The 23449-nt window shown below is 33.2% G+C and overlaps 1 protein-coding gene across 1 annotated transcript; it reads right to left on the reverse strand.

Annotated features, from left to right (window-relative positions):
* Positions 1-15790: 15790 nt before the first annotated feature.
* On the reverse strand, positions 15791-20054 carry LOC132296470 (uncharacterized). Its single transcript, XM_059794671.1, has 3 exons — positions 19592-20054; positions 16799-17151; positions 15791-16611 (listed from the first exon to the last, which is right to left on the reverse strand). Exons 1-3 carry the CDS (start codon positions 19716-19718, stop codon positions 16024-16026), a joined length of 1068 nt encoding a protein of 355 aa, XP_059650654.1. The 5' UTR covers positions 19719-20054; the 3' UTR covers positions 15791-16023.
* Between the last annotated feature and the right edge of the window lie 3395 nt (positions 20055-23449).

Raw genomic sequence — 23449 nt, forward strand, 5'->3', positions numbered from 1 at the left:
AAACAAATACATAGGCTTAGACTTCCGATGCATAAGCATTTTTTTTTTTTTCAGGGCAAGAATGTTAGGGGTTAGTAGTTAGAGGGAGGGGGAGGGTGCAAGTCTCGAACACGGACTCTCAGACACAGGGAGCAACCCAACCACCAGGCAACATGGCAGTTGTGATGCATAAGCATTTATTTAGCACTTCTTCACCTCAAATCACCATTTGAATCACTATTAAGTGACTCACCCAATTTTCACAAATTAGTGTATAATTCTTCTGAACCACTTTATGTTTACCGGAAAAACTTTTCTATCTTGTACTTTAGTGGAGTTTGCATTGGATTGGAATATTTAAAATGAGTGGGAAATTAGGTTTGTAACAGTTGCTCATGGTGATATAATTGATGTCCCTTGGCATTGGAGCATTGTGTCTTCTTTGCCTATGTATGTATCTTTCTTCTCAAGCAGGTAATTTATTAGAACTATGATCATTTCATCGATGAGCTGTACATAAAAAAATTTATTAGAAAATGTTAAAGGATTTGCATCTATGATTTCTAGTGCGAGAGATGTACAATGACTCAATTTTATGAATTTGTGTTCGGTATTAAATAGTTGCAGCAAGCAATATGTTTTCGAAAAATCATCCGAGTGTGAAGGGTTTAATTTTTCAAGCATAAAAAATCGTCTAGTGGTTGCACCAAACAGTATATCTTTTCAATTTGTTTCTGTTGTTATCCTTAAATTGCTATGGCAGAGATTTACTTTCAACATCTGGGCAGTATGCTGCCTATTGGTGAAATTTTGCCAGCTAACATGAGACCCCCTTTTTGTTTCTAGTTCAAATAATTTAGAACTTGTGATTTTCATTTTAATTATTGATATTTAAGTTTTATTGATAATCAATTTTCCCTTTAGCAATTGGTTCAAAGTTCGGGTTTTGATTCCTCCCAATTGTCTTTTTGCAGGAGGTACGATTGTTCAAATCCTTCGGGTTGCTAAAAGTTGTTCGTGCTCTAAATTTCCTGGCTTGGCTTGGCTGTTCTGGTTATCAGGTGACAAGAATCGAAGGTTTGGGAGGACTTTTCAGTGGCTTGACGCACACAAGACAAACAATGAGACTGTGGGATGACGAGAATTTTTTTACGTGGAAAAAACCATGGAGGCCTAGCCGTACTCTTATCTTAGGCTCATACCCACTTTACTCTGTCAAGAACTAGTTACTAAAGACGAATTTCTGCGACTCCTCGTCCAGTCGCTGCTGACTCTGGGCTGACTTCTCAATTCTTGTATATGAATGCTTCGTGAACACTCTGTCCCCCTCGTAGTGATTGAATCACCTTCCTTGCAATCACAAATATGAAAGGAAAAATAAATCTTGCTTTTCTGAATGATGATCCGTAAAAAACTATGTACTGTCCTCACGTGTAAATAGTATGGTGTGGAGCAAAGAGGAGTTTTTTAGGCAAGAAAGTCCAAGTAAAAGTGCATCTATTGGACATTTCAAAAAGAAACCAAAATTTTATCGTCCTGTATATTAGACCAAATGCAACTGTGTAACCGTTGGTAAATTGCCAATGCGTTGAAATTTTGCTGAGGTATCTAGGAAGCACAAATATGGTTACCGGTGCAGATGTGATATGATACTAATACGGTGATACAATAAAATTAAAAAAAAAAAAAATACGATATGGGTATGACGGGATATGGCAAACAAAATAATAATACTAAATACATTTTTTACGCACAACAATATATTTATTTAAAATGTGTTATGAAGTATCTGAGAAGTATTAAATTCACAGTCGAAGTATCTGAGAAGTATCGAATACGTATTAAAAATTAAAAAATATATTTTAAAATTATGAATACGTTTAAAAAGTATGAAACATGTATCCGCGAGTATCCTAGAATTATTGGTATCTTACATGTATATGATAGTTTGTATATGATACGAGTGTGTAGAAATATTTGTGTTTCCTATTGAGGGACAAAGTGCAACTCCCCTGTTGTCGAATCAACTTGATCTTCTTCGTGGTCTCATGGATTATGTCAAGTCCCAAGGCAGCTGTCTCTCATACCTTGGTCCAACAAATTAGGTATTATAAGGGATATTTGTTCCACATCGGATTCGGATGGAAAGTGAAAGGGATATAAATGAGTGATTATGAAGCACTACCCAACAACTTAAGTTTTTGGGTTAATGGGCGATATCACGCTAAGTGCTCGGCCCAAAAAGCGTCTAAGGAATATTTGTCCCACATCGAATCCAAATGAAAAGTGAAAAGAGTATAAATGGGTGAGTATGCAGCAGCACTAATCAACAACTTAAGTTTTTGAATAAATGGGCAAGCGTTCACTCCTTACATTAAGAATTTACAAGATTTGCTATATAACCACCTCAAATGGTGCCATCTCAATATTGACCTAATAACTATTGTTGTAGGCAAAGTCATCGCACCACAAAAACCATTACTATGTTTGTTTCATATGAAATCAAAATGCATTATATGACTTGTTGTATAAAAAAATAAAAACTTGTTATTCTTATTTTGATAAGTGTACAAAACTTATTATTTTATACTCAAAAAAATATATTTAATTATTTTTATTAGTTAAATGCTTTTATCTTTACTTTTCATATTTTATACGGGCTAATTTTGGAATGAGAAGATAAGAAGCAAAATGGCAAAAATATGAGAATTTATGGTTGCAGAAAGAATGAAACTTTATTTATAACTAAAGAAGAGCACCAGCAGCATTGTAGGAGAGATGATTTAGTGCATAACTAAATTTATAAGTGTTCTCAAGTTTAAGACTTGGTTACACCACAATTATTCTATTTTTAATATACGGCAAGTCAATTTCAAATTCGAAATTGGATTAGCACTGGATTGGTGGGAAAAATCATTCGAATCAAAATTTTCAAATTGTGTTTTTTTTTTCCCTCCTAACTCTTCCCTTCTAGACTCTGTAAGACTCTTGGAAGGGAAGAGGGATACATAGAGGAGTTGGAGAATAATAGAGTGAGTTAGAGAGAGTTTTATTATTTTCTTGTAATTCTTTTCTCAATCAATGAAAAGTATTTTTATTTTTATTTATTTTTTCTTGTTAATATGTTAGCGTAAACATTCCTCTCAAGGGAGTGAAGAAGCCACCATAGCTAAAATATAAATAAATGTCTTTTATTTATTGTATGATTTTCCCTCTCGACACTATTCTTCCATGAATCTCAATGACAAAACCATCACTACCAGACACAGACCTGGTTAAGGACCAGTGGGGGCGGATGCCACCATTGGATTTTTTTTCTATTTGCATTATTATCTATACTTTTTATTAAAATTTTGAAAATGCCCCCTCTTAATTTCTAAAAGTTTTAAAAATGCCTTCTCAATTTCAAAAATACCACACTTCACATTCTTACCCCCACTGATTTTTTGAATACAAAGGAGAATCATTTCTTTTTCACTCTCGACCACCCACCACATTTATGACTCTCTTTCATACATTTTGATATTCCCACTCAATTTTTAAAAATACTTACTATATATATTCTTGTAAAGTAAAGTAAATCGGTTTTCTTGTTTTTTCACATATCACATCCATGGTAATCTAGAAACCACGAACACGGTTAAAAAATCAAAGAATTTGAGTCAGACAAGCTACAAAAAATTAAATTCTTATATTTAAAAAAAATTATCTTCAATTTTTTTTATTCTTCAACAACGCTATCTCGAGGTAATTTTCACTTGATTTACAATTAAAAATTATTAAATAACTAAAAATATACAGAACTACATTTGCCAAGTTTTTATTCTACAATGTTCACCAATTTAGTCCTATTGACCAAACGCCCAAGCCCACTAAAAAAAATTGAGGCCAAGTAAGGTTAACCTATTATCATAATTATAAATGTAGAGAGAAATCAATTAAACATAGTGAGTAAGAAAATGGAAATCATGCACATTCATCTTAATGAAACAATAAATTTGGGCATTATCTAATGATTTAATTAGTAGAGCGCTCAGCTCTCCGATTGGGAATATCCGTGTTTGAGTCTCCTTTTCCTAATTTTCCAGGTTTAAAAAATAAATAAATAAATGAAACAGAATTTTTAATTCTCTTTGATGAGGACAAAATAAAACAGATTAGAAGAATGGACAAATTTGAGTGGTTAGGTTAGCTTCTTATTGTTGGATTTTAGTTTGACATTTTCTAAACAAAATATATTATAGAGTATTTGGCCCATTTCCGAGAAAGGCCCAGACCAGACAAAGCCCATTTTCCTAGCCTCACCTAAAGAGAAATAAAATAAAATGCAATTAAATTACTCCCAATTAGGCTGTTTAATTTGTAGTAACTTTTGATTTTGTCTGCTACATTAACCTAATCAAGGTTTGGAGTAGATGCAATTAGTCAACTACCATTGGAATCGGACAGCCACAAAAAGACATTACTTATTAGTTATAAAATAAGAAGACTCTATCATTGGAGGTCAGAATAATATAATCACTTCCCCAAATTCAACCGAGTACTGTATTGCCTTCTGGGTTATTTTATTTATTTTATATATATATATATTTTGTGAGTAATGTATCTCATGGCTCCTAGTCTCCTAATAGGCTAATCCATTCACATGACTACACGTACATTTTTGTTTTACTCTGTGTGTGTGTGTGTGTATATTTACTTTCTTTAGTTTATTTAATTTTTAAAAATTGTACAAAATGCACCTATAAATTTCTTCATTTATAAAAATCTCTCTAACTTTTTCTTTCTTTTCTCTTTTATTTTTTTTTTTTTTATTTTTTCAAGTTTCTTTGATCCCTTAAAAAAATCTGTATTCACTTTCTTCAATAAAATCCTAATTTTCCTCCTCAAAGCTTTCATTTCTCTTTTCTTTTTATTTTCTTCTATTTTTTCTTTTTCTTTTTTCTTATTCTTACACTCATATATGATGTATGTGCAAGGACATTTTTCTGTCCTTCTTTTTTTCTCATTTTTTAAATTTTAATCCAAATTTATAAATTTCAGACCTGTTTGGTATGGGTTTTGTTTTTGTGTTTTTATTTTAACCCGAAGCAAAACAAGTGTTTTAATAGAAATCATGTTTGATAATGTCTATTTGTTGCAAAAATTTTAGAAGCAAAAACAATAAAAATATGTTTGGTAAAAAAAAATTCACAAGTTTTAAAATTTGTCTAGTTTAAAAAGGTCATTTCAAAGTTTTTCAAATTTTTTTTTCTACTCTTCATTGTTACAGTACTCGTTGTTACAGTGCGAAAATTGTAAAAATATCAAATTAGTGTTTCGACTTTTGATCACTATTCATGAAACATTTCAACACGGTACAAAATAAACATTTTTTTCTAAACAAGTTTTTTTTTTTTTTCAAAAATATTGTTACAATATCTAACAAAAATAAAAAGATAAAAAATAAAATACGTACCAAACCCATAATGTTCATATTTTATATTCTTAAACTTTTTATTATATATTTTTTTGAATAATGACATATATAATATTTGAATCTTGATCAGTGAAATATTATTTTTGACTCACTAAAAAAAATAGATTATGGTCAAAGTCACATAAAGTGGAAGTGAGAACGAATTTGAGAGCGAAAATATGAGAGTGGCATAATTAAGTCATAAATAGTGATAATTTGAGATAGAATATGCGAAAAATGTGAGAACAAAAATACGCTCAGAATGTAAAAATAATATTTATTAAAAAAAATTGTGTGAGTTAAATCATGACACAATGAAGATCCCACGGTATTATTCAATTCCCTCCCGCCCAAACCACGGCCAAATTTCACTTCTCCTCTTCCTCCTTAGAAAATACTGTATATGTATAATGAGTACGTGTCACGTGCTAGAATGTGCATGGGTGTGGACACTATGATAGCACATGAAGTTGTCAAGTTGCCATTCCAGAGAATGTGGGGAATTCTATAAAGTGGAGTGCTCAACTGAAACTTAAGCAAAACATGCTACAGTTTTGAGTGTGAAGAGTGAGGTGTCACGTGATTGCGCCCTTTATATGAAGGGGGACCACTTGACCTAATAAATGTCATCCTATCATACAATTCCACAATTAAATAAAGTAAAAGGTTAAAGTAAATGTTAGATCATAGGATAGGAGGGATGTATTCCACTCATAACGTTACGTAGGTCAGTAACTTAAATTTTATCCGTGTCCAAGACTGGTACAAATAAGAGATTTTTGTTAATTAGAAGACCTTTTTGAGAAGTCTAACATGGTATTTACCATCAAAGGATGTATATTATTGATAATTTTTTCACCGTTATTTATTTATTAATTTTTAATTTTTGTCCTTACAGAGACTCGAACAAATAATCACATTTTTCTTTGAGAAGTAAAGATACCACTAACTAACGACTTTTAATATTTTTTAAAGTAAAAAATGGATGGTGGTATAACTTTGGCATTCTATTTTGTATAATTAAAAAATATATACATTATCATCTAGAAGCATTTTCACACTCCTAATTTATTAATGTTTTAAAAGTAAAATTTGTATTACTTTATTAGAAAATAAAGTGAAAATTAAAATAGGGTGGAATTGTAAAAAAATTGGGAGTATTAATACCAAAACATTATACAAAGGGCACGTAGTCTAATGATATAACCTTTTAATTAATAGATCTTCCGACTTCAATTGTCGACTACTCTTCCGAATATAACGTAATTGGGAATGAGTCGAAGGGAAATGGATGTTTACGAGAATTTTTTTAAGAATTCCAATAAGATTCGACTACGTTGTATTCGTAAGAAGAGTCGACAATTATCGTCGGAAGACCTATCATTTTTCTTTTAAAAAAGATAAGAGGAATTCAACCTAAACAAATACCTTCTCTAGTGGAACAATAGTTCACGTCCCTTCTGAATTGGGATGCATATTACAAAAAAGGTTTGGATGTTTAAGTAAATATCCCAACATTTGTTTTAAAGTTGATCCCAAACTTGAACAAATATTATTGCTGTAAAGTGGTGGGGGTGCTCAGCAGAAACTTAAGCAAACCTGCTACAGTCTTGAGTGTGAAGTGTGAGGTGTCACGTGATTGCGTCCTTTATATAAAGGGGACCACTTAGCCTAATAAAAGTCATCCTAATAAAAGTCATCTTATCATACAATTTCCGCAAAGAAATAAAGTTAAAGGTAAGGTAAAAGGTGAATACACCATTCTTATTAATGGGTGTCGGTCTCAAGCTCTGTACACATTTACGGTCCGTGAGCATTCTATCTCAAATTCTTACCATATATGACTTAATTATGTCGTTCTCATACTCCTTCGTTTTCGCTCCCGCTCTTACTTTATATGACCTAAGGTAAAAGAATATGATAATTTTTTCACGTTTTTATTTGTTTGTTTGATACTATAGAAAATAAAAGAAAGTATAAGATTAGTTTTGAGAGAAAATAAAAGAAAGAAAATGAGAGATATAGTCAAGCACATACCATATTTGATTGATTAATAAAGGAAAAAAAGAGGAAATGATAATAATGGAAAAGAAAGAAAAGTAAAATATTATAATAAATTTACTGTCGTACCCTTTTTCACACATTTTGTCTTTTATAAAAATAAGGGCAATTTTGATATTAATAAAATTTCATTAAAAAAGCTAGCATTTTCTTTCATTTCCTGTCATTTTTGGAAGGCTGGTAAAACAAACACATCCTATATAATTTGTTTCATTCCGAATACCTCTATTTCCTTTCTTTTCCTTTTAAAATTCACATCAAATATAGAATTTTTTTTTTTTTTTTCCTTGGGTAAAATGGAAAATTTCTATAGATATAAAATAAAATTACAAATCATCAACAAGGCATCGCTTGGAAACAAGTTGTCTACGACAACGGGAGGATAAACACAATAAGTGTCAATTAGCTAGAGACTGAGAGCATAACTCTCCCATCTCCATCCCAAACAACATTAGGACCTCTCCACAAATAAGTCTAGCAATTTCCATAGTAGTTCTTCGAACCTCCTGATGCAATCGCAAATTCCTCTCATTCCATACATACCAAATAGTAATTGCACAAATACGTTTTTGGGCCTTATGTTTAATTCCTTTAGTGACAAACCAATCCACTAATTGAGTTAACGAAATGACTGGAGGCATATTCCACCAAAGAACATCAGACAACCATTGCTAAATTGCTTTAGCAAATGGACAATTGACAGTAAGATGATCTACATCATCGGCTGAGTTCATGCAGTTAGCAAATGGACATTGGTAGGATGGGTTTGAAAGGGGAGGATAACATTAGTTATAAGGGAAAGGGAAGGAAAGGGAAGGGAAGGATAAGTTTAATCCTCAATCGTGTTTGGTTGATTAACGAAGGAAAAGAAAGGGAAGGATAACAATCATGTTTGGGCAAAGAAAGGAAATGGAAGGATAATAAAAAATTTACTATTATGCCCTTTATATATTTTAACAGATAAATTTTTAGATCTAAATATGCAACAATATTTTTGCCCCAAGATTCGATTCTAAGGCTCGGTTTGGTAGCAAATGCCACATTCATCTTCTCTTTCCAAATCAATATTTCAAAACTCAACAGCACTTAACTAATTTATGCAGTGGTATTGAGGCTAAGCAGCCCAACTCTACCATGAGAAAATCTGCTCGTGTGCAGCTGATTAAGAATGGAAAGAAGATCGCTGCATTTGTACCCAATGATGGTTGCTTAAACTATATTGAGGAGAATGTAAAAGTCTTCGACAAAACTAGTGTAGATCTTCTTTAATTGCTTGCTTTGTGTTGTAGGACACAAAGCAAGCTAAATCTTATAAAAGGAGCCGGCTCAAGTAAAAGTGGAGGAGGCTCCAATATGAATGGAGCAGGCTCTACTTTAAGTAGAGGAGGCTCCAATATGAGTAGAGGAGGCTCCCAAAATGGGAGGCGGCTCCTTTCAAGAAAAATGGTTCTGGGAACCAATTTTATGTCATGTTAGATGGCAGAAGTAAAACAAAGAAAAAGAAATGCAATTTACCCAAAAATAAAAAATAAATAAATAAAATGTAACTCACTTTTATTCCTAAAATGAAGTTGAAATAACATTCATACTCAAGAGCACAAATGAATTTGTTATTAAAAGTTTGATTTCCTTCAACAAAAAAGATGATAAAATCAACAAAACAATAATAAAGTCAATGAAATAATCATATTGGTAAGTGCTAAAACAATCAACAGATCGCATAGAAAACCCAATTACTAGATCTTCCTTCAAGCAAGTAACAACAGAGAAAAGTAATAAAATGATCATTAATTTAATCTTTAAATTTGGCTTCTTACTTTTTTGGGTGAGAGGGGTTTGATCACAAGATAATCAATGATGATCAACAACATAAAACAGTAAGTTAGGTTCTTTCTGACTTTATTTAAAAAAAAAAAAAAACTTAACAACCCAAGGCATGAAGTGGATCGAACATACAGATCCACCAATTTCTTGCAAATACCATATCTTCAACTGAATACAATCAAAGACACCAAAAGATTCTATAGTGAATTATGTTTGTGCTAATTTCGACTAAAAATTACAAGTTTAACCATGTTGATATCAGGTTCAGAGCTTCATTACAGCAAGGAATATACTAAATACCGAATTAAAAGACTAGGGCTTTGAATCAGAAGCAAAAGAAATTGAAACCCATAAATCAAACCTGTTAATCTCAGATGGGTTGTTGAGATCTTCCTCCAAATCAATGGCAAAATAAGGATTATAAAAAGAAAATAAAAAATGGCATGCAGTTTAGACAGAGTGAGCTCCAACCACTAACATTAAACTTTAGCTACTGGAATGAAGAGAGCAGGCTCTACCTTGAGTGGAGGCGGCTCTATTGCTGTGCAAGACTAAAAAATAAAATAGACTTCTACAGAAGAACTTGTGCACATACTCCATCAGTAGCGCATCAGTTTCTCAAGGGGTGATATAAAATTACAGAGGAGTGACACTGCAGAATGTGGCAGATGAGAAGCTTGAATGGGCAGTTTCTCAGCATAAAGTGAGGAACTATTTCATTAAAGTTCGGATTTCCTATTGTTTTGTTGACTCAGCTGCCTCATAGGTACTTTTAGGAATCTTATTATTATTCTTATTATTATTTGTGTCGATAATAAAACTTCCAGATGGACCATTACCTCAATTTTATTTTCCTATTTGGTATTGCAGGTGAAGAGCTACAAATTTGCTATATTGATGCAAGTATGGATCATGGTGCTCGGCAAACTATCCTGTCTGAAGGGTTTGGTATGGAATGCCATTGTCTTAGGTGCTTATCTGTGCACATAGAAACTTAATCTAAATTAGATACTAATCCATAATTTTGCCTTGAGTTCTGATCTAATTGAGGAAAACTGAGACATATCTAGTCCGTCGAAGTTTATTTCAAAGCCCTGTGAAATTTTTTACACTTTTGATGATCTTTAGACTTTATGTTTGAAGACTTCTACAACCATCAGGTTATTCCAAAGTTTATTGTGAAAAATAAGTTGAGAAGACTTCAATGTAGATAATTTATTAGCAATTATTGTAGATTCTTGCTTTACCGTATTTTGAAATATAAATTTTAAGGTTTTCTAGTGCTGTTAAGATTTTATTTATGAATATTTGAGCAACATGGTATTTCGTATTTCGTAAACAATGAAATAAAGGGCAAATGAATAAATATGAAGTAAATATTTCATTTTATAGATTGCAAAGATCAATATCCCTCCGTTTTCAAGTATGAAGTAAATATTTAATAATTTTACAAGTTTTTTTTTTTTTTTTGGTCCTTCCTAAATAAACTTACAAGATTGGTTCTCTGGGTCAAAGTTATCAAGCGTTGCGCTATATTTTTAAACATGATTATAATAGCTGTGTTTTATCTAATTATTTTTCCTTCTTTAGGTACATCTCTTCTTCTTCTTTTTAAAATTAAAATTGTTGTCTGCCAAAAGTTTCTGATTTCAAGAGTTCCCATTCCCGATTGGTCGTGTGATTCTACGTAAGCAAGTCCTATGGTGACTAACATAACAATTATCATTGGATTATTCGTAAACATGGAACTCAAATTCATCTTCTTCTTTATTTTATTTAACACACTGTTATGTGCACCTTTTACCTACAGCGCCATTTTACCCCCATTTTGGCTTCAGTGAGTATTCTCCCAAATTCTGAAGTATTCAGCCTTCACTTCAAGACTTGCCACCATCCAGACAAAGGTTTTCTAGTGCTGTTAAGATTTTATTTATGAATATTTGAGCAACAAGGTATTTCGTATTTCGTAAACAATGAAATAAAGGGCAAATGAATAAATATGAAGTAAATATTTAATTTTATAGATGGCAAAGATCAATACATAAGGAGAGTGAGGACACAGCTACCATGTTCGACAAAAACATTGATCATGAAAACGACTTTAACAGAAAATCCTGTCAATAAATAAAACATAGCAAAAAAAAATTGGCCTATGCTTCCCAAAAGCGAATATGGTAAGTGAGGGCACACAGAAACAGTTTGAAACGGAGGGATATTGTTCTAAGGTGGAGGAGGACGATATGCTCTTCGAAATACTTGAAAATCATCATTAAGATTATCGATTGTCACTTGCATTTCGTCAAGCTGAGCTTGTTGACTGTCAAGTTGATCTTGTTGTTTTTCAAGAGTGGCTTGATTTTGACGAGTGCCTTTGAGAATTTCCAACAACAGATCACGATTGGTGCATTTCAGAGTTGGAACTTCCTCATCTTCAGTACTGTCATCACTTTCTGGTTCTTCTTCATCCCCATCATCAACATCCTCAATCTCTTCTCCTCTAGCTCTAGCCTCTTCGAACTTTCGTTGCCTAGGATAAAACCACTCACCGTTTGAGTCCCTTTTTAGCCCCATTTGGTCAAGATTGAAAGCATCGAGTATATCTCTTGGGCCTTGTTTGGCTGATTCACTTTGATCAAGTGGAACATGTTTATCCATGAAGATGTGAGTGAGAACCATGGCATAGTGGAGGGGACTCTTTTTCTTTATCTTGCATGCGAACATGTGATGAAAAATGATATATGCCAAATCAAATACTTTTCCATTTAACACGCACCAAATCAAAAAGATTTCCATGTGAGAGACTTTTGAGCGGCTGCCGGTTTTAGGAAGAATGGAGTATGCAATGATTTTGTGGATCAAGCGAGCTTCCATGGTTAATTGTTTGGATTTGACCTCTTTGGTATTGGTGGTGCGGGAATCATAGCTCATTTGACGAATTGCTGCTAGTTTGTCAAAACCTTCCCCGCTGTACCATCTTTGTGGTGAGTAGAATTGAATACCATCCTTAAGATGAAGAATTCTGGCAATGCTGCTAACATCAAGATGGAATACTATTCCAGCCACATAGCATTGAAGTCTCTCTACACCGGGCATTTTCTCAAGGTGGGTGTAGAATAATTGCACAAGTCTAGGATAATACTTCTTGTTCATCCCAACAAATGCACCAAGGCCAATAGCATCGAAGAGTTTATAGGTGTTGAGGTTGAGGTCGTCACAAATTGTCTGTGACAAAACTTTTCCTTTGGCCACTTTCCTAAGATTGAAATTTTTTTCATATAACTTCTTGTATGTAGGAGTTCGATACAACATTGTTGCAGAGATTTGAATGGGAGGATTTTCTTCACTAGGGCCGGATTCATGATCATGGGTACGTCTACTATTCCTATTTTGGCCACGAGAAGGATTTTTTCTACGTGAAGAGGAAGCCATAGAATAGAAATTTTGAATGCTCAAGAACCATTCAATGGAAATAAAATTTAAAATTCCAAGAATTTGTGCAAATAAAAACTAATTTTATTTGCACATCCAGTCAAGTTATGAGTGCTAAGAAACTTCATTCTAGAGACCCCAGAACAGTTAATGAGCATCAAGCAAAAAGGTTTTGGAATTGATAAAATCAGCCTTAAAATGTCAACCCAAGATGGAACTTGAATGGAATCGTACTAAAATTTGCAATTTAGAGCATAGATTCACAAAGCCAACCCAATTTGTGTTCAAATCAGTATATAATATTTCTAGGGTTTTGAGGGTTTGACAGATATGAGATTGATAAAGATACAAATAGATATTCAAGCTTGAATAATGATGCCAATGAACATCAAGAAAGCATGAATTCAAGAGAATGAACAATGAAATCTTACCAAAGATGATGAATTTAGTATTTGTGAAGAAGAAAGATAAATGGCGAATTTAGATGAAATGAGCATGATGAAAGAGCAAAAGAAACAAATTAAGAGCAGGAATATATATAAATTGAAGAGGGAATTTCATGGATTTAACATACCAGTGAAGGAACCCATCATATGGAAGAATTCGCCCAAAGCAAGATGAAGTCTCTTAAGTCAGTTTGCTCTCTGGAATGTTTCAATAATGAATAGAAATTAGGAAGTGCCGAGATATAATGGGTCAATGAGACACTTGAAGGGAGCCGGCTCAACCATATCATGGAGCCGGCTCAACCATATCATGGAGCCGGCTCAACCATGATCATGGAGCCGGCTCTTGAATTTTTCTCAATTTTCTGCAAGTTTTTGCAATTGAAGATGCAAAAGGATTTGGAGATTGATGTGCTTATAAAATATATGGAATGAGACTAAAGGATAAGAAGATTGATGTGCTTAGTTGGAGTCGGTGGTTCCAACTAATTCTAACTTTTTTTTTCCATCCATATCAGTGGTTAGGTTGTATATAACTTCTACCACTTTAATTCTTGACTACTACTCAAACACTAATTTCTTGCATATGTTACATAGAACTAGTTAAATTTAGATCATTCAGAAACATAAAATTTGTTTATATTCCAAAAATCTAAATCATTCACATATCGAAATGGGTCAATGAGTTAGGAATTTAGTAGAACAAACTACTACTAAAAGAGGGATGAAGCAATGAGAATAAAATTTCCAGACATGACATGCATACACACCATGAGGTAATGAATACATGTTCAAATTATTTCATATTTTAGCAGTCAAATACAACAAATCTACCTCCCATATGATTGCTGACAAATCTACCAAATTTACAATAGATACTGCAGATTAATAGACTATGTAGTCCATTCAACATAAAGAAAGATTTTTATTTTTATTTTGAAAAAAAGAAGGAAAAGAACAAAAAAGAAAAGAAAAAGAAGTTAACAAACAAGATTTCAAGCTGAGGTAGAAAACATAGATAACGATTGTTGATGATGTGTTTCAAAGAATAAATAAATAAAATAATGATCATTGTAATCTATAAAAAATAGTCATCACAGTATTTTTAATCCCAAATTCTGACCAATATCCGTATTACCCCTGAAATACAAACATGTAAATGTGATTGTCCTCAATTTTCTATGACATGATGAATTTCTCATTCTAATTTTCAAGATAAAATAAAATCGTACACAAAAAGTACTGTATTCTCCCCATTCCCTAGTTCGCTAGATGCTAACAATGTTCCAACCTAACTCTTCATATATGGCACAATTGCCAGGGCCTTCTCTAAAACCTCAGTCTTGCCTCTAGTGTCATCACATGCCTCTGACCCTACCTCTTTGAAATTTAAACAAGTATACATACTTAGCAGCTGCAACACATCATTGCCTTTTCATATCATGTATCCAGTACTCTGATCCCTTCCTTCCCCACTCCCATGCTCTTACATGCATACCCATCATGCATGTAAGGAGAGTGAATGATTGAGAGGTGCCGAGTGGAGCCGGCTCTTCCTTTTTGTAGAGCCGGCTCCACAATTTTTTTGGAGCCGCCTCAACTAATTGCTGGAGCCGGCTCTCTTGGGCATTTGAGAAATCCCGAGAGTTGGTGTATGCAGGCCAATAAAGGAGCCGGCTCAACCTATTTCTAGAGGCGGCTCTTCTTGGAGATGCCGAGAGCTCCAATTTAGGGAAAACAATAGAGCCGGCTCTTCCTTTTTGTGGAGCCGGCTCTATTGTCTGCAGTGGAAGATCCTGAGAGTATAGACATTGAGAATTTTTACAATTAGTCTGTTATGCATTTCTAAAGATGCAAATTAAACATCACTGTTAACACTCGGTTTATTCTAATACAGTTAAATTCAAATATTGTTGTTTCCTTTTTTTTCTATGTCATTTCGGTTTTTTTCTTCTACAAATGGAACCATTTGAAATCTCCATTCTCATTTGTTAATATTTTACCAGATTTTGCAGTTTGAGCTTCATATGTGATATCATCATCTTCTGAATTTAATGTTGGGAGGTGATAAATGTACTCTAGCTAATACACTGCACTTGAATATGAAATTACAACAATAACATTTTAATTAATCAGAGTATAAAGAATATTTTTGTCATTTAATTTTAGTGAGGAAAAAAAAAAAATGAGAGTGCATCCATCATTTTTTTCATTATATTGATCAAGTTCAGGGTTGGATAATGTAGTCCTCATGTGGTTCTCACATGATGCAGTTCTTACTATGATTTGGCTGTTGCGGCCTGTATGGTAGTTGAAGGGAGGTGACTAATTTCTCATAATTGGGGTTGACAACCTTAAGTATAGCATCAATATATTGAATTTGGAAAATAAGTATAGCATCAATATATTGAAACTGAAATTTAAGTATAGCATCAGTAGTATATGCTGTAATTCGAAGCAAAGAAATCTATTTCACTCTGCTTTGATAACCACTAACACAACTGCAATTTCAAAGGAAAATGAATGCTACGCAATCAACAAAAGAAACCTCAATAACCACAAACATCACCTGCTAAATAAAACCAAGAGACCAGAAATATAATCATTATAAAATTCCATAACCAAAAGAGTAGATAATAATAATTACATCATAGTCAAGTTCCTAGATTTACATCATTGTAAAAGGTTTCCAATACATACTTTTTCCGTAATATAGCAACACAAAGTTTCACCAACAAAAAAGGAATTCATTGCATTCCCAGAAGTGTTTCTCAAAAAAGGAACCTATACCCAACAAAAAGAAAGACTACCCATCATCAATCACCATCATGTTGAACCATACATCATTTTCTCCAAAATATTCTTACGCTTTGCAACTGGAACACCAAGGAATATCCTCGTTTGATCAGGATGGTTAGCGAGATAAAAGTAAGCATCATCAATTAAAAATAGCTCAAGTCCAATTGATTCTAGCTCATTATAGATTTCCTCCTCCGAATGCACCTTACGATTATATTTTCCATAAAGAGCATTTCCCTCTTTAATAGATTCTGCAACAGAGGAAATTGCATTTGCTATGTCTTGGGTATCATTAGAGACACCACGTGAAGACCGTTTCCTCTTTCCTTTTGCACTTGAAGATGCAATAGAAGTTGCCTTAGGGGACATTGTCCTTTCAATCTCATCAGCCACATGCTCAACATTTTCCAAAGTCACCTCATTTTCTGCTACTAGCTGATCAATACCATCAATACTTCCCATTAACTCGTCATTGGTTGAGCTAGCCCATTGAAAACGTTTCTCCTTAGCAGTTGCAGCCTCATCACCCGTCGCTCTATCTTTTGCAAACAACTCTAGCAACTTATCATAGTTGTTAATAGGTGTAGTTCTCCATTTCTCCGCTTGCGGTTTTGCCTATTACAAGCATATAAAAATATATATATATATGCTAAACATTTCATAGTGTAAAACATTCTTTGGGTAAAACAACGACACTAGAACAACATAGAAAAAACATTTCAAGAGTTTCCATATGAATTAGGCCTTAAACATAGAGTTAATAGTAAAAATAACTCTAAATTAATAAAAAAAAAAATAGTACCTCAATCAATGAATTCCAAACCTCTGGCTCCGCACTCCACATCTTTGTCTCACGACTCCAAGCAAATCCGCTCAATCCATTCTTAAACAGGTCATACCACTCATTGAAATGAGTCTTTATAGTCTTCAATCGATTCTTAATCCTATCTTTGGTAAAATCCATTTCAAGTTTTGCACACAATTCTTTAACCATTTCATCATATGCTTTGCTAGTAAAAGTTCCATCAACCCTATTCCCTTTAATATGTTGGTAATACAGCACATCAATGAATGCATCTTCCATTTGTTGCGTCCAAACAAACCTATCTTTCTTGTTCCCTTCATTTTTGTTTGTTGTGTTACTCATTTTCTTATCTACATAAGAAATTAGCAAATGAGTAGAATCTAATGTAAAATTTCAAAATAGAGTGTGACCAACAAAAATAATAATAATAATAATAATAACATCATGACAAACAAATTAACATGAGTAATATAAGATATCGACTATGCTTTTTCTTCTTTAACAATATATCATCAAATCAAACTTGAGCTACCAATAAAGTCTTAGTAAAGACCAAGTACTTGTCATAAGAGAAAATAAATAAAACTAGGGTTTTAAGCATTTATCAAACAAGCAAAAGATTTAGACTTATAACACACATAACATTAGTCACATTTGATTTGCTACATAGTCATTCCACATGTTCATTGCAATGATGTCCCTTATATGTTCTCCTTCAACAATATCCCTTGGAGTTCGATCATCATCTAGATCTTCATCTTCATCTTCATCTTCAACTTGAACTTCAACTTGGTTTAAGAGTTCCCGATCTACCAATATGTCTTTCATCAGGATCAACGCCCATTAAATAATTATGCAGAATGCAACATGCAAGGATAATCTCTGTTTGTGTTTCGATTGAGTAAGTGGGCTCAGTTGTGCTTCCTATAATTGGAAATCGTTTCTTTAATACGCCAAATGCTCTCTCGATCGCATTACGTAACGACGCATGTCGTAAGTTAAACAATTCCCGAGGATTTTCAGGTCGATGTGAAGCAAATTCTTTCAAGTGATATCGAACACCTCTATAAGGCGTGATAAGTCCACCTCGTAGCATATATCCACCATCAACAAGATAATATTTACCTATTAACAATAAAAGTTGTTATCATTGAATAACTATAAATCAGAAAATAATATTTTAAAAATTTTATATAGAAATTACCTTTAGGGATTCTCAACTTATCCTTTCTTTCAAATGCACTCTTAATTACTCTCGAGTCTGATGCAGTCCCTTCCCATCCAGGCAAGACATATGTGAATCTCAAGTCAAATGAACAAGCAGCTAACACATTTGTGGTTGGAAAATTCTTTCGACCACGATATCTTGGAGCGTCTTCAGTAGGTACTCTCACACGAACATGTGTTCCATCAATCGCACCCACACAATTCTGATATAAATTTATTTTATAAATTTTTTATATCAACATATGTATAAAAATTTTAAAATAAAATTATAATTTTACCTTGAAGTATGGATAGAACCTACTATTGCTAAGTATCTCCGGCGGGATTTGTAAACCATTAGGCTGTCGGAGAAATTTTTCTTCTAACGAGATTATTGACCTTAACACACTATGGAAATGGCGACTTGTAGTTTCACCGGAGCGACGAAAAAAAAACTGAATCGTGCGATTCCTCACATTGTGTGATAATATGTGAAGAAATTTTGCAACTTGTTCTTCAACTGATGCATTTTTTGTTGCCTTAAGACCAGCATCCCTTTTAAGAATCTCACATAAATTTTGGAAAGTCTCTGGTCCCATTCGAGTTATATCACGACATCTTTGATTTGTCCTAAGTTGGTTCATAAGTTCATTTCGTACCATTTCTCTTTCAAAAGTTGATTGTCCAATGAGTCGATTAACATAGTTTCTCCTTTGAAACTTTTTCCGTAAAAGCCAATACACAACCAAACAAATAACTTGAGTTGCAGCCAAACGCCTTCTTTGTTCCCACAAAAACCATTCATTTGTTGCCATATTATTTCGCCTCTCCATCTACCATTTCAAGACTTGTTGTCACCCTCAAAATTCAATAAGTGTAGATTAATAAAATAAGGGTATAAGACACACTCAACAAATATATGATGTTCTGATAGTATATATATATAAGAATACCCACCCAAACATAACCTATGATAATTATATGACACTTATGATCAGACATAAACAAATTGATTATGTTGGTATTGCAACAAAAATCTAGTTGCAATATTTCAAATAATGACCATAATAAGACATAATTCGGACTGTATCAATGACATTCTCATTATGGCATGCTGTTTTTCATAATATTTCATGTCCATAATCGCCCACTACAACTTCATAACACCTGACCAGGGCGTGAAATAAAAACAGAATATGCATTTTTTTTCTTCTCAAGTTTCCTAGTTGCTTTTAAATCCCTCAGGAAATAGGAACAAAACTTTGCAAGGACTAAATTTATGTCAAAAGGCACTGGGACTGCATATTAGTGGGGTTATTACAGTTTGCCATGTGAGTTCTCCCCCCTACAGAATAAGGATTATCAAGTCTGTGTGTGTGTGTGTGTGTTTTTTTTTTTTTCTTTCTAAATTCACATTAACTATAACAAAAAGATAAAAGAGAGAAACCCACAAAATTACAGAGTTCACAAGAAAACCATCGACATAATTAAAGATAATCGCAGGAATTTTTTTCCGTAGAATATAACAAATCTCCAACTGTATACGGACAAAGAGGAAAACTTAGATGGATTGAAGAAACACACCTGAACATCCAATACTCCAAGAAGATGATGAATTCAGATGAATTTTCGAACGGTTTGCGTAGCTCCAAAGCCGGTGTTTGTAAACCAATGAATTTAACAGTGACGCTTTCCCTTCTATCTCTATCATCAACTTCCTACTCCTGCACAGAGACCATGCAGTGAACCCACTTCCCCCTTTTCTCTCTCCTGTTTCTTCTTATACCAGTGAATTTTGGCGCCTTTATTCCCGCGCCTTCCTTTGTTCCCGCGCTGAAGACAGGGCCCTAACAAATATGAAGAGCAAATTTGAGGGTAAAATTGGCCTAACAAATATTTTGATAGCCATTGCCTGCCATTCCCTTCCCTTTCCTTCCTTATCATCCCAATTATGAAAGGTTAAGAAATTACTGTACGCCTTCTTATAAATAACCCTCCAAACCCCTCCCTCTCCTTCCCTTTCCCTCCACTAACTTTACCCAAACACAACTTTTTTATTACCCTCCATCCACTTCCCTTCCCTTTCCCTTCAAACCCATCCTACCAAACTGACCCTAAAGGCAGCCCCCTCTTCTTTGGATTTTCAAAGGTTAAAAGCTTATTCTGCATTGCCAGACAACAAACCAGAGAAGCTCTAGGTCTCGCTCCACTCCAACAAACTGAAAACCACTGCACCTCTGGGTGTGGATTTCTCCACCTATTCCAAACATTTCCAAAAGTGAAGACACCATGTCTCCACTGAAACCTGTCATCACCTTGCTTTAATGTCAGTGAGAGAGCAAAGTTCTTGAACTGGTGTAAAGTATTGGAGTTCTGATGTGGGAATTGCCACTGACCGTTCTGAATAATGGAAGATAATTTTGCTTGCTTGGCCAAATCAAAGTCTCTATGGACTCTATGAAACATAGAATTTGATTTCCCTCCGTTACTTTTCTTTTCTTTTCTTTTCTTTTCCTTCCAATACTCTCCAACCAAATTGGGTCTGAGGTACTCGAACTCTTACATTTTCCTCTGAGAGGGAGAGATACCACTATCCCTTCGCCCTTTGGTACCTTTTAAAATAAAAAAGTGGAGAGTACAAGTTCTTAGAAACGATAGTGAATGTATATAATCTTGTGAATGATTAAAAGAATTTAAAAAACAAAAATTGAGATTTTTATAAGTAATTTGAACTTAATTTGCTAAAAAAAAAAAAATTGACTGGTGTTTGATTATTAATTATGAGTCAAATTCAATTATTTTATGTAATTTTTAAAATTTTTATACTTGATAAAAAAAGTATAAAAATATAAAATCTACTATAATTATATAAATACAAAAACAATATGTTCCGCGACTTCACAAAGCAAGGTTAATTTTCTAAATTCATCAAAAAGTGCAAACCAACATAAATTGAGCTCACAAATGAACCCTCCCACACTCACGCATATTAACGAAGAGAATTATTGGCATTCTATTTTTTATAATTAAAAAAAAAAAGACAATTGTCATCTAGAAGCATTTTCACTCCCCTAAATTATTAATGTTTTAATAGTTATTTAGTTATTAGAAAATAAAGTGAAGAATAGAATAGGGTGCAATTAAAAATAAATAAAAATTATGGAGAGTCAATATCAAAACATTTATACGATAGGCATATGCTTCAATGACATAACCATCACATTCTCAAAATACAATGGAAGAGATTCGAGCTCAAGTGTGAGTAAAATATGTGTATAATTAGAGATACGAGTGCGTAAATAATAAAATTGAAATTACAAAACCGACCCTCGTTTAAAAGAATGACGTGACTTAGGATACATGTCAATATTTTTTGTCAATGTAAAAAATAAAAAATAAATAAAAACCAAAACATTATGGAATGGTAGATTTGTCAGGTAGAAGAATTTATTTACCTGGTGGTGGGGCACACATGGAAAGTAAAGTATTTGAAAACTTTGATGTGAATGTAGATGGCCGTACAAGTCCCCAATCAATGTCTACTAAAATTGAATGTGGAATGCATAGGAATCATGTGAAAGGTAATAGATACAGTAGGCACAAAGTCTATCGTTGATGACAGAGCTGCTTGATGGATGCCTGAGATACCAACTCGTTTGGATCCTGCATAACTGTCAAATGAGATTATACTTTGATCTCCTCATAATATGGTTTGGTATTTTTGATGTGGAAGCATTGCGTGTGATGAACCTCCAATGTAGCATATATCTCGCCTTTTGAAATCAGTTAGCTTAGTCGGAGCCCGGGCGCACACATATTGATACGGAGTATATACGGCTTTTTCAACTTATTAATGGAGCCTCTAAAAATTGTAAATTCTATATTCGCATTTGTAAGAGTCACGTTAGTATTTTAGAGTTTTTAAATTTTAGCTATGACATGTATTTTAATGATGCATTTTTATTCTCCACAAATATTAATATTTTTAAAATTTTTAATTAATTTTATTTTTTAACTTTTTCCTAACGGTTATATTTTCAACGACTATATCGTATAAAAAAATTTAAACAATGCAATATTTATTATGAATTATAAAAATTAAAAGAATACAGTACGATATGAATTTAAAAATAATAATAATAATAATAATAATGCAATACCATTATTAAAATCAACTAGGAAAAATACAACAATCATTATATTTGTAGGTTGAAGAGTAGAGAATAGAGTAAGAGTTGATTTATTTATAAAGGAAAAATGAAAAAAGAAAAATAAATAAATAAATATATATATATATATTAAAAAAAAATTCAAAAAATATGTTTTTGTGCCAATATAGCCATTAAGACATTGATTGGGTCAGCTAAACAGTGCCTAAAAAGGATATAATGTTAGGAATATTGAAAACTTTAAAAAGGAAAAAAAAAAAATTCATTTTTCTCCAATTTTTTTAAAACTTGTTTGTGCCCAAAAAAGCCTTTAAGACAGTGCCTCAACAGCTCTTTGGTTCAATTATGTTAAAGGAAAAAAAATGCTAAAAAACTAGTTTTTGGAAGAAAAAAAAGTTCATAGCCAAACACGCCCTTAAATTTATTCCGGGCTACAGTATTGTTGGGCCAGAAAAGTTAAAAACCAAAAAAATGGGCGGGCTTGCACAAGACAGCCTACAATAGCTAACTGGGTTGCCATTTTTGGCGACCTATTCCACGACCCAAAAAATAGGGCTTATTTTTTGGAGAATCCATTGAACTGGCCCAATAGTTAGAAAAGCCCCAAATCTCTAAAAACTGGGTCGTTGGAGCTGCTCTTAATAGACGTCTAACGGGTAGCTCAGTAGTATCAATTTCCTACTTTTTAAAGGTAGGTAAGTGGTCCAAGCCTCAATGAAGGCATAAGTGTGTAAGTACCAACTAAAAAAAAAAAAACTTATTAATAGACAATGATTTTCTTTTCTTTCCTTCATTTTTTTTAAGAATAAATTACACTGAATTTTTCCTTGAAGTTTGTCCAAAATCTCTAAAAACTGTTTGTTGGAGCTGTTCTTAATAGACGTCTAACGGGTAGCTCAGTAGTATTAAGCTCCTACTTTTTAAAGGAAGGTAAGTGGTTCAAGCCTCAATAAAGGCATAAGTGTGTAAGTACAAACTAAAAAAAAAAAAAAAAAACTTATTAATAGACAATGATTTTCTTTTCTTTCCTTCATTTTTTTAAGAATAAATTACATTGAATTTTTCCTTGAAGTTTGTCCTAATTACACGACATTATGCATTTTGTTGCAATGTCCTTCTACGTGATAGTAAAATTGGTAGTATTGCCCACATCTCTCATCTCTCCTCATGCTTCTTCTCTCGCTTCGTGCTCTCTCTCCTTTTCATTTCCTTCGGCTGCCACCCCCATTTGGTCGTCTACCATCCCTCTTTTCACTCTTCTATCTTCTTCCCA

Source organism: Cornus florida, unplaced genomic scaffold (assembly GCF_030987335.1).
Source record: "Cornus florida cultivar Cherokee Brave unplaced genomic scaffold, ASM3098733v1 CherokeeBrave_3.0.0_Hap2_Chr01, whole genome shotgun sequence".
Taxonomy (NCBI): Eukaryota; Viridiplantae; Streptophyta; class Magnoliopsida; order Cornales; family Cornaceae; genus Cornus; species Cornus florida.

Bases quoted from the DNA above. Each gene is read 5' to 3' on its own strand.
- LOC132296470 (XM_059794671.1), bottom strand. From the start codon at position 19,718: ATGATAGAGATAGAAGGGAAAGCGTCACTGTTAAATTCATTGGTTTAC. The intron at 17,152-19,591 runs GTGTGTTTCTTC...TTTCTTATGTAG, and splicing joins TTGGAGTATTGGATGTTCAG to ATAAGAAAATGAGTAACACA. The intron at 16,612-16,798 runs GTACTATTTTTT...TGCTTGTAATAG, and splicing joins TTTGGAATTCATTGATTGAG to GCAAAACCGCAAGCGGAGAA.